Below are 12,585 nucleotides of genomic sequence, written 5' to 3'. Positions count from 1 at the left end.
CCCAGGTGTATGCTTTGGCATGTGTGCATTCCACAGGCACAACCACAGGTAAACAAGTAAATGTAATGAATAAATTCAATTAACACTTAAAACTCAGGACTTTCCCCCCTTAAAGCCAAGGATGTAATAGGGCTTGCTTCAATGTGTGCAGTCTATTTAATAAAACTGTGGAGGTGTGTGGCCTAATCAATGTTCTTTCCCTGAGTAAGATCTATGGTGGTTGGAGAGGCCTATAATCCTAGAATCAGGGACTGAGTCGGGGGCATCATGAATCTGAAGCCAGTCTAGGCTACCCAGGAAGAGTATGTAGAGTATGAGCACACTTTTATATTACGGGTACCGTTGTTTCTTTCCCTTCTTTGCAATTCTGCATCCTTGTTTCCATAAGAATACAAGAAGAAAGGTTATACAAACCATATAGCACTTACACACAAACAATAGCACTTAAAACACTTCTAGAGAGACATTAACACCTGTTACAGACACTGCTCTGGGGAAAAGCCTTCAGCCCACAATTCAGGGTTTTCTTCCCTCACCTGACATCAGCAGAAAGACAGTGCTATTCCTCTGCTGCTTTCTGGTTAGTGTAGTTTGGATTCTGATACAAGGAAAGGCAATCTGGCAAGTATCTTCACCTCACTAATGAGCGAATAAACAGATCTTGTGGAATAAGGGTCTCCTCTTTTGCATTCCAGAGAGGCTCAGGCATAAATTACACCCAAGACCACATACTGTTAGTAGTTCCTGCTTTTCTCCTAAATCCCTTGAACTAATGAATATTTATGAAATTTCATTTACTATGCAACTAGCAGGTCTGAACGGTGCTCAGCCTGATTAGAGCTGTTGTGAGAGACAGCCTTCCTTCCTTTTTTTCCGGATTTCCATGCACTGAAGCCTGTGGGGCATCTCCTATGAGGAGGACTCCTCCCGCATCTACTTGCAGGTTCTGGAGATTCCAGCTTGAAGAAAGCAAAGTGTGGAGGTAGGGGACGAATGCCATCTAGTGGCTAAAGTGAGGTATTACAAAATACCAGAAAAAAACCATAGCTTTGCCTCTCAGGAATGCATGATCCTCATGGAGTAGTGGCAGAATGGGTCAGCCTGTTAGGGTCCTAAGAGCACTTCTTCCCCGTGTGAGCAGTTTGAGTGACTGGAATTTGGGGGATATATAAGACAAGAAAACAATGTTTTGGGGGAGACTTGGAGCCCTTAACAAGGATGTCTGCCTGCAAACATCTAAGAATAGAGCTGTCGGCCTAGGAGGCTGGGGCTGTCCCATTCGGAGCAGTGTCACCACTACTCCTACCTCTGTCCTTCCAGACAATTGCAATCCATGCCTAGAGCTGCGGAGTGTACTGTTTTCTCCAAAGGGATGTCGCATTCCTCAGGGCCTAACCACAGTACCTCAGAAGATGATCTGGTTTGCACATAGGATACAAATCCATATGTGAAACATAACTTGATATTTACTTACGGTATATGGAGGTGGGCCCCAAACACGGTATGCCTAGTATCCTTATCAGAAGACGAATGACCAGGAAGCATGGAGGGCGAGGAGGTGAGATGGGATTTAAACAGCTGTCAACTGTCCGGTTGGCATGGCTGTGACAAGACACCTAAGGCGGTCATCTTGTTACAGAAAAAACTTTACTTGAACTTGCAGTTTGGGAATCTTTTAGTCCATCATGGGGTAACACTATTGCTTTGGGGTCTGTAGGCATAGTAGGATGGGGAATGTGTCTGTTTGCTTCACATTGAGATACAAGTAGGATAAAGAGAGTGAGATATCACTACCTCCTTTAAGAATGCTCTCCCTGGTGAGGAGACCTCCCATGGGCACCTACCTCTGGAAGTTTCCACTGTGTCTCAATAGTTGGGCCTCTGAAGAAGAACAGCCCAGAGAAGAATGGCCCTGCAGGTTTCAGAGGGAGCATGCCAACTTCTTTTAAACTTTTTTTTTTAAGATTTATTTATTATTATATCTAAGTACACTGTAGCTGTCTTCAGACACACCAGAAGAAAGCTTCAGATCTCTTTATGGATGGTTGTGAGCCACCATGTGGTTGCTGGGATTTGAACTCAGGACCTTTGGAAGAGCAGTCAGTGCTCTTAACCATTGAGCCATCTCTCCAGCGCCCCCCCCCCCCCCCGCATGCCAGCTTCTTTATTTGGGACTCCAGTTCCAGCACTAAAAGTCAACGCATTCAAAGGCACCTGGATGACATCCAGTTTCCCACGTCTGTAGCTGTGACACTTGTCTGCCTTGTGCCCAGCAGGATTGAACATACCTTGTAACAAAGACAAAAAAAAAAAAGAATTGCCTGTTTATTACCAGAAAAAAAGAACACTTCACTCCTTTAATGGTATCTTTCATTTTTTATCTTTGATCTTATGTTTTAATTCATTTAGGAGTCCATAGTCTCTCTGAACAGGGATGGCCTCTGGATGTCGTCAGTGCTTTGTACATTGAAACATGATCAATGTACTCATAAGAAATAACTGAATAAGCACTGACTTTTCTTCGACTTCATTCCAGTCCACCTGATGCCATTGCTGTCCCTTCACCTTCCTGCTCTAGATTTGTGGTCTTCTTTAGGTCCCCGATACCTACCTGTTGCCCTTGCTCCAGTGCCTTTGCAGTGGGGTTCCTTCTGTTTGCAGTGCCCACCTATTCCAAGAGCATCAACTTAACCTCTTCTACTCCTCGAGATTTCCACTCTAGGATCACTTTCCCAATAAAAGTTTCCTTTTGAATGGACTCTCTGGGTACCAGACATCTCTCACCTATAATGCACAGCATAGAGGCTCCGTTGTGTCTCAGGGTGTGATCATTTTTCTTGATATCCATCCTCCACCCAGGCCACTGTTGCATTTGTCCCACCCATTAGCTGCTCAGGAAATACTTGCATCTGTAGATGCATACATATATTCAAGTAGCCATTGGTTTTCTGATAGTCTATTCGAATATTCAGGCAAGTACACCGTAGGCGGAAATTATCACTTCTACCAATTCTGTGCTAGGTGTTGAGCCTGCTCTTCATGCCCTCTCTCAGTTACTCTGGGGAATGAATCTATGAGTCAGCAATCACCATCCCTTTCCAAATACTGTGAATCAAATACTTAATTCTGCTAGAGGTCAGGGAATTGTTAAGTAGCAAAAACCTTAATTTAAAACTATATATGTCAGAACTTATATTAAAAACTTTCCCAGAATGACAAAAGAAAGCCAAGCATATGATTTCTAATCCTCTCTCAAATATATGCCAGGGAGCCTGCCTGAGCTGTTCTCTCTGGAAAGTAGCTGAGGGGGTGGGGTGTCAGCAGAGTACAGAGAGGTGCAAAACTTTTTTGGCAAAAGCAAAAGTTGTTTAGTAGTAATAATATTTGCTCTCCTCAATTCTTCGTCCTTCTGGGGCCAGAGGCCATGGCTTCAGACAGCCTAACAGCTGTTGCTTCACATGGGGAGGTAGGTAAAGGATTTATTGCTCCTATCTCTGACAAGACAGTCAGGAAAACCTCACTGAACAGGTTGGTTAACACTTTGTGAACCAGATAGGAAGGATAGGACAAAAATTAAAACCCTTTAAACAGGCAAACATGCACAGATACACACACATTCACACACATACATACTTTAGCCACCTGTCTCAATCAACTCCACAAATGTGCATAAATTGTTACATACATACACATATACCTACACACATACATACAAACAAACAGACAGACATAAATACATTTGGATGCATGGATGGAGCAGAGACCCCCACCCCTACCCCAAGCCACCAATCCATCATCTTTATTTCTTTTCTCTAGCCTTTTTATATTCAAAAGTTCTTAGAAAATTGCCTCATAGATAAATGTTGCACAAAAATGGGTGTTACAAAAGCATGTTGATATTAAGTTCAAAGCAGTGTTTCATTCCATAAGCTCATTATAAGTTCAAAGCCACAGTTTCATATGATTATGTCTTATCATAATACACACCTGTGGCTTCATCATTGGAGCTGACCTAAAATGAATACTTTTTCCTTGATCACAAATTTGTCCCAAGCCTATTTCTCTTTTTAGTATAATTATGAAAGCTCATTGTATTTCTTATTATGTAGACTTTATATTGAAATAAGACATATATTTCTTATTATGTAGACTTGCTATTTATGAGGAGTGGGCACATTTTATTCTTGATTCTAACTTTAATACATCTTTCTAGCAAAACAACCAAAACCACCTCTTAAACTTTCTTTCTAAGATTATTTGAATCAAATCAGGAATTTTATAAAAATCTTTAGTTCATCTAAACACCATTAATTCATGAAAGTTCATCTTTATGTTGATCTGCAGGAAATCTGCCCAATAGGGTGGTCTGATGCCCAGGAATTGTTAGGATACATGATAGTGATGGGAAAGGCATATCAGCAGCAAGAAGCAATCATGAGGTGAAGTCTCTTGGGACCTTGCCTCTCAGAGCTCACTCATCTGAGGCCATGCCAAAAAAAAGGGGGGGGGGCACTTCCAGAAAGGCTACCTTCTAGCCTTAGCCTTCCCTAGATGGCTCCTGACAAAAATAGATAATAAATATAAAAGTATATAAAAGATAATAAATATAAAAGCAAATAGTGTTACACTCTTAAATTGTGCTCATTAAACTAGATTTCTTAGTGGCAATACTTAGGGTCTTTGCCAGGGTCTGTGCCATCTTAACTACAGAAAGCCCATTATGTGGCACACAGCCAGCATGTAGGATGTGTTGAATGAATTTAAGCTTGACATTCAAATAAAATAAAAGGCATAAGTCATAGCAAAGAAAGAAAGAGATAAAGAAAAAACAGACAGAAGGAAGGAAGGAAAGAAGGAAGGAAGGAAGGAAGGAAGGAAGGAAGGAAGAAAGAAAGAAAGAAAGAAAGAAAGAAAGAAAGAAAGAAAGAAAGAAAGAAAGAAAGAAAGAAAGAAAGAAAGAAAGAAAGAAAGAAAGAAAGAAAGCTAAGATGGAAGAAAGGAAGGAAGAAAGGAAGAGAGAGAAAGGAAGCAAGGAAGGGAGGGAGGAAGAAAGAAAGGAATTTTTAATTAAAAAAACTTAAGGAAGAGACAAGATAGATACTATCATGAGTGCCCACAGTGTGTGTGCTGCAACTATTTTAGATGTGTTTTAAGTATTTTCCCTTTGGAAAGTATCCTCTGTATACCAATACACCTTCAACAAAGCTCTAGCTTTATCCTTTCTTTCCTGCTTTGCTGATGAGAACCAGATACTCAGATGAGAGTCTGAGCTCAGGGCCTAAGCTACAACTTAAACTGCAGTTCCTCACACAACACTGTGGCTCACAGCAATATAGTGATCTGTTAAGTGTGGCTCCAGGCCGCACCAGAAGAAGTACTTCCAGGAGAGGCTAAGGACTCCCTGCAAAGTTTCTAGGAATCGAATAGCATGTGTCATCTTACTCAGATGCCTGTTGTCCTGACGTGCTGAATGGCATGGAAGACAAAGTGCATGCTTCATTACAATTTTTTGTCAGTTATTTATGCATGTGACCGTCTCATAGCTCTTAATCTGAAAATCCTTGAGGAGAAAGGAAACTAAGGAGAGATGCCTTGTTAAAACAGATGTGCCATCGGGTTTCCAGTTTCTTCTGAATCAATCAATCAAGCTTTTTAATTTACTACAGTCCACACACTCCGCAGTGATACACAGAAAAAGGAACAAATGGTGTTTTCCGTAAAAATGACTAGAAATGACGAATGGCTAGAGAAAATGGAAGCGATGGCCGGAGTCCCATTATGGTGCTGAACTACGGAGTTTATGAAATGTGGAGCAACAGGGAACCCAGCCTCACCATGGCTGACTATCCCAGCTTTCACCACGTGCTGAAATCTCTACAATGCAGGGACCGAAAGGAATCCTTCTGTATATTGGGAGCATTTAAATTCAGTGGTGCCATCTTCCCAACAGTGTCTGTCCAATCGTAAAATCAGCTAATTCTCGTGACTGCATTTCTCCTCATAAAACATTTCTCTATATACATACCCCTTGATCTGCCCATCACAATAATCACATGCAGTAGACATGTTCACGCGTGGTCAGGTGTATACAAGTATGTCAACCTGGGGTGTCATTCTTCCGGCACCTGTTGTGGATAGACCTGGGCTTGCTAATTCCACTCCTGGGAAGTGGAGTGCACTTCCTGGGAGGGGCTGCAGACAAGGAATTGCCTTGTGAACCTTCTCCCCACCTTAACTTTTCAAATAAAGGCTCGAGCCAACAATTAGGCAGGAGGAAGTGGGTGGAGTTGAGGGTTTGGGGGAGGAAAAAAGGATCGATGGGAAGGGGAAGAAGCTACAGTGGATCAACGGAGAGAAGCTCAGTGGCCTGGGAAAACCGCAAGTTATATGGGATAATATAGATGGAAATAGAGTAGTGTAGTGGGAGATCTGCCCAATCTAGGCTTGTAGCTTGTATTGTTACTGACTGAGTTGAAATTTCTTTTACTCGGTAATTGGGTTGGAAAAATAGAGCAACAAAAATCATCCACCTTAGTTTTGTGACACAGAGTCTCACCTAGTGGGTTAGGCTGGCTGGCAAGCACACCTCAGGAATCCTCTCCTCTCTGCCTTCCTGGCTCTGGGATTACAGGCACCATTTCGGCCTCCTGGCAACCCACACAGATTACAGCTGACTAGTGGCTCCTTTCCAGCAACAAACATCAAAGAACTATGCAGGAAAAGGCTGTAAGGAACCTGTGGGTGCCTGATGACCATTGTTGAGGTCCACAAGCCTGAAATGAGAAGTCGTCCAAGGCTGAACTGAGGACCCAAAGTTAGTGATGGGAAGCCCTCAGAGGAGTGGGCTGCGGTAGCAGAGCGTAGCTACCGTTGAAGTCCACCTGGCCTTCCCTCCTTCCGCCTTCTTTTCTGTTTTTTTGTTTGTTTGTTTGTTTTTAACTTATTTTAGTTCACACCCACCTTATGATGAAATACAATCATTTTTAACACAATGAAACTGTCTTGACTCCTAGGTCTGTCTTGCTTGGCAGAGGTATTGTCTGGCATGGACTCCTTATCTTTCCTGAGTGGGATAAAGAGCCACACCCAAAGAATGATAAGAGCCAATTGTTTGCCACTGTTAGCGACTGGAAGTCCCTACCCCTATCCCGTTACCTTAGTTACTTTTCTATTGATGTAACAAAACATCATGCCAAAGGCAACTTATAAAAGAACATAATTGAATTGAGCTTACAATATCAGAAGGTTAGAGTTCAAGATGTCAGAGCCAAAATCACAGGCAGCAGGACCAGCTGAATCTTGATCCACAAGCAGGAGACAGACACCATACTGCAAGTGGCATGAGTCTTTTGAAAACTCAAGCCTGCTTCCAGTGACACCTCTTCCAACAAGGCCACTCCTCCTAATCGAACAGTTGCACCAAACTGGGAAACAAGAACTCATACAGATGCATCTATGGGAGGCCAGACCAAGTATTCAAACATATGGACCTTTGGGAGTCATTCTCATTCAGACTACCAGACATGTCCAGGTCCCTCCAGGAAGACCAATTCTGATCTACCTCATGTCTCATCTGTCTGTCTCATCCGCTGCTTGGTCCTGAGCAGACAACGTGATTGTCCATCCTCTTTGGCTGAGTGAAAGAATACAGGTCGTATTCGATAAAGCTGACATCTTCCACTGCCTTGCCTACACTTGAAGATTCCCCTCTCCAGGGCCTGGAACTGAAAATAGCTTTTGCCCTAGAGTCTGCTTCCTTATCGTCGGAAGGCCGTCCCACACTGCACCTCTCAATGCCCAACGCCCTTGTGCTCCCCTCCCCTGCTGGATGCAGAAGGAGGCTTAGGTAGGAGGGGAAGGCCTATGTGGCTATGTGTCCTGAAAGGCTACCAACTCTAGCTGTAGCTTATCTACAGCTCTTTGTCACCCACTTCCTAACTTTACCTCTGTGTCTTAGCCACCAGATCTACACCCTTTCCTAAGACCCACCCCCCTTTGCTGTGGCACGGGAACTGAGAACAGAACAAGTACGGTGGCCACAGGGCTGCTTCCTTGACTCAGGTCTCAAGGAACCTAGTCTGCAATTCTCTGGTAGAGGTCTGTCCACTTATGGGCCCAACCTTCTTACTAGAACTTTCTGGATAAAGATTTGTGCTGCCCCTGATACTGATGCTGAAGTCAGAGGTTGTTCTCACTATAATCCTGTGACCTACACCAGAAGATGCACCAGGTTATTCGCTAAACTTAGCATCTGTGCAGGTGACTTAGCATCTCTTATAGCTCTTTTCTAACAAATGTTTGATAAATGTATATCTATGATAACATGCCCAGGGCTTTCAGACACTCTGTTTTTTTTTAAGTGATTTGTTTATTCTTATTTTATTGTGAATTGGTGTTTTTCCTGCATGTATGTCTGTGTGAGGGTGTTGGATCTTCTGGAGCTGGAGTTAGACAGTTGTGAGTCACCATGTTGGTGCTGGGAATTGAACCTGGGTCTTCTGGTAGAACAGCCACTGCTCTTAACCACTGAGCCATCTTTTCAGCCCCCTTCCAGACACTCTTCTCAATCTTAGATGTTGCCTATAGTAGCAGAGTATATAAAAATATAATTGATTAATAAAAACAGCAGTGAACATACTAGCCAACCTCAGCCCTAATCCACATGAACCTACACCAAGTACTATTAACCCAATTTTCTGTTCATAGTATAAAACTAACATCAAGTCCTTTCAGGGCTTGCCTATCCATACCCCATCACCCCCAACACATCTAGAAAAATTTTGGCACTCTAAAAGGGACACTAAGCAGAGCGCCGGGGAGAGTAGCATTTCGAGATCAGCAAAGATTATCTTATAATTTAAGGTGATCTCTACCCATCCCCTTCTTGAAATGGTCACGCTATGTAACACACAATGAATTAGAGTGCCTAATCCTCCTGCCTCAGTCTCCCACATGCAGAACTTTGACAGCTTAGTGATTTCCTTTAACATTACAAGTTCAAAACCTTTTTACACAAACTATACCCTTTTAATTTTTCTGAGCATCTAGAAAACAGGCAAATAAGACAAAATGCATCACCAGTAAAATATCACAGCTTAGGTTGGGCCAAGAGTATTTTATTTTTCTAAAGCCAATGCAAGCACTCAAGAGACAGCCCAACACTCTGTTCTTTCAGAGGACCTGAATTTGGTTCCCAGCACCCACATCAGCTGGCTCCCCATTCCCTGTAACTCCAGCTCCAGAGGACCCAATGCCTCCTTCTCACCTCCATAGGCCTCTCCGCTCACAGGCACATACCTACACATACGTACACACAATTAAACATTTTTTTTAAAGTCTTTAACATTAACTAATGCCTAGTTGATTTTCTATCACTGTGATCAATACCATGATAAAGGCAACTTAGAGAAGGAGGTTCTTACCTGGGGCTTTTGTTTTCAGAGGATTGAGAGTCCATCAGTGTCACAGCAACAAGCAGGTATAGCTATAGACACTGGAGCTGGAAGCTTCCCTGAGCGACAAACTGGAACCAGAGAGCGAACTGGGATGGTACAAGTCTTCAAAACCTAAAACTCTGCGGGAGGAACTTCCTCCAGCAAGGCCACGCCTCCTAAACCTCCCTAAAACACTGTTACCAACTAGGGACCAAGCATCCAAATGCCAAAGCCTATTATGTGGGGGGATGGGGGAGGGCAAACGCGACACCCTTATTCAAACCACCACAATTATGATCTTTTTACAGAGGATATTTTAAGTGGCCAAACCTAATGGTCAAATGTCCAGTGGCTCAGGTGCAGCAATTTCACATGTTAACCTCTCAGCTGATCTTCGTCTAAACTACAGAACCTAAGACATGACCCCCTTGGTTTTTTGGAAGTGTTTGCCTCCCTTATTTTGATTTAGCACCCCCCTCCATGAAGTTTTCCCAATATCCTTCAAACTGGATTGTTCTTGGACTACATGTATTTTTTATACATTTTTGAGAATTGGAGTTGCCACTCCAAAGAAAAGAAAGGTTAATTTTGGCTGGAAGCGAGGGAGAACAATGTGTATACTGTAAGCTGCACACACAGACCTTCCCGGGATACTCTACAGAAGCTCTCTCTGTGCTCTGTGGGACAGCCAGCCCCGGGCACCAGACGGACCACAGTCAGGGCGATAAATCACAGAGCAACAGAGGCCATGTTCTAGGAAACCCTGATTTTTATTTCTTTTTGAAAGTGCTCTGAATTAATAAGTTGTTTTTTTTTTAATTTCTCAAGAGTATATTGATGTCTCTATACCTGAGTAAGAAATTCTGTTTTCTTAAGAATCTCCTGAACCTCGAGTCCTGAAAAAGGTCCAGGTGGATGCCAGTCCGGCTTCTCCCGGGGAGAATTATGGGCAATTCACCTCATATCAGTGCTGGAACTGTCATTTTATCTGGCAGTTACACCAGGCCTCAGGCCTGCAAAAGAAGCAGTGGTGTGGTGCTCCCTTCACCTAGTCATTTAGCATATGTCTGTTATGTATATAATGTCTGTCAAGCTATGGGAATTATCTAGATATGCCCCTAATTCCCTTGGGGTTCACATTTCTTGGGAAAGGGAGATAAAAGAGAAAATAATTTCCAGGAGAGATAGAAATTATAAGGGAAATTGCATTAGAAAGGAGGACAGCCCAGTTGGAGTGATCCCTCGCTTGGGTAGCCCCAGGTTGTCGCCCGGTCCCCTCCAGCCTCTGTTTCCTGCGCTGTCGCCTTCCCTCCCTGCTGCCCACCTCTGACTTCCACGCGCCCTCGCGTGCTGCGCGGGCCAACGGTAACACGGTAACACAGTCTGCCCTGCAGTCTCCTCCCTCCGCCGCCTTTGCCAGCCCTCCTACCTCGCCATGGGAAATGAGGCCAGCTATTATTCTGAGATGTGCAACCACTTTGACCACGAAGAGATTAAAAGGCTGGGCAGAAGCTTCAAGAAGATGGATTTGGACAAATCGGGCTCCCTGAGCGTAGAAGAGTTCATGTCGCTGCCTGAGCTGCAACAGAATCCGCTGGTGGGCCGAGTGATCGACATCTTCGACACAGACGGCAACGGGGAAGTGGACTTCCGTGAGTTCATCATGGGCACCTCCCAGTTCAGCGTCAAGGGTGACGAGGAGCAGAAGCTAAGGTTCGCCTTCAGAATCTACGACATGGATAATGACGGCTTCATCTCCAACGGGGAGCTCTTCCAGGTGCTTAAGATGATGGTGGGAAACAACCTCAAGGACTGGCAGCTGCAGCAGCTGGTGGACAAAAGCATCTTGGTCCTGGATAAGGATGGTGATGGCCGGATATCCTTTGAAGAGTTCAGTGACGTGGTCAAAACCATGGAGATCCACAAGAAATTGGTCTTGTTTGTGTGAGTTTTGTTTTATTTTTGTTTAAGGGCTCCCCTCAACACATTTAGCTTTCTCTCTTTGAAGATATTTCAAGATCCATACCCAGATGTCTATCTGACTAACCCGGAAGTGTTTCTCTCTGCCGCTATCACCCATGAAGTGTTATTACTTCAACTCTCAATGACTACAAAGCAGGGGAGCGGGGAGGGAAATCAGAAATTGAAATGATTCTTATAAATGCTCTTTTCTTTGTTTTAGAGAACACGGTCAAGACTTGCACGCTTAAAACTAAGAAAATGTTCATCTTCGCCTTTCTTTCTCAAGGTTGTGTATGTGAGAGAAGACAGCAATTCTCATGGAGTATTAGGAACTGCTTTCATTTACCTGTGGCATTGAGACTTTTAACAGATTGTCAACATCCTGTTGTAACAACTAGCCAAAATATATTTATCTTTGCTTAGTATCCTTTAATATCTCTCTCTGGGCACAAATAACTCTATAGCAGGATGCACCCAGAAATCCCTGAGTATGTTTGAGGAATAGAAGTATTAGTGGGAGATTCTGTCTCAGTGTTTCAGCCCACCAGAAAGTAGCCTCACTGTTCATGTGAAAACAGCTAAATCTGGACCGAATAGCCAGCTCACCAGACTTGGTTAAACAGCTTTGCAGCATTTCAGGATCAGAAAAAGCAGAATTTTGGTCAGATGGGGCAACATCCTCCCCAGAAAGAGTCCTTTCATCCCATCCCCAGCTGAGGAGAATGGGAGAGTCTGTTTCCACACAGGGTGGGATGAGCAGATACAGGCTGGTGTGCCCTTTCCCACGATGCTGAAATGCTATTGTTAAGGATGATGAGAAATACAGATTCCGTGCAAAATGAAATTTAGTGACATCAGTTTGGTTTGCTTTAGAGAATCGGATGTGGTCTCTAGCAGAGAAGCTGTCTTCTCCCAGGAAGGTTCTCCCTATTGTAACATCCAACTCAGTTCCTCATGCCCAAATCATTAAACTAGTACCCTAGGAAGTGCTGTGACTTGCTGATTCTAGACAAATAATGTTACACAACTCTCTTATCAAGTCTCTTAGTTCTTGTCTGTGGCCTGAGGTCAGCACTGCTAGATGGCACAGCATGGAAAGGAACAAGCTCTTGTTCTGTTGGAGTCTGTTTAACACTACAGTTTATCCCCGTATGTGTCACTAGCTCTCTGGAGTCCCTTAGGCGATCTA

The 12,585-nt window shown here is 43.5% G+C and overlaps 2 protein-coding genes across 2 annotated transcripts in view; both read left to right on the top strand.

Annotated features, from left to right (window-relative positions):
* Positions 1–12,585, top strand: part of Grin3a (glutamate ionotropic receptor NMDA type subunit 3A) — a 188,516-nt gene that overhangs the window by 160,356 nt on the left and 15,575 nt on the right. The window lies entirely within an intron of this gene.
* On the top strand, positions 10,870–11,382 carry Ppp3r2 (protein phosphatase 3 regulatory subunit B, beta). Its single transcript, XM_052175484.1, has one exon. The coding sequence runs from the start codon at positions 10,870–10,872 to the stop codon at positions 11,380–11,382; it is 513 nt and encodes a 170-aa protein (XP_052031444.1).

The sequence above is a fragment of the Apodemus sylvaticus genome, chromosome 3 (assembly GCF_947179515.1).
Source record: "Apodemus sylvaticus chromosome 3, mApoSyl1.1, whole genome shotgun sequence".
Classification (NCBI taxonomy): Eukaryota; Metazoa; Chordata; class Mammalia; order Rodentia; family Muridae; genus Apodemus; species Apodemus sylvaticus.
The sequence above is the reverse complement of the archived record's forward strand: the minus strand, read 5'-3'. Positions and strand labels throughout refer to the sequence as shown.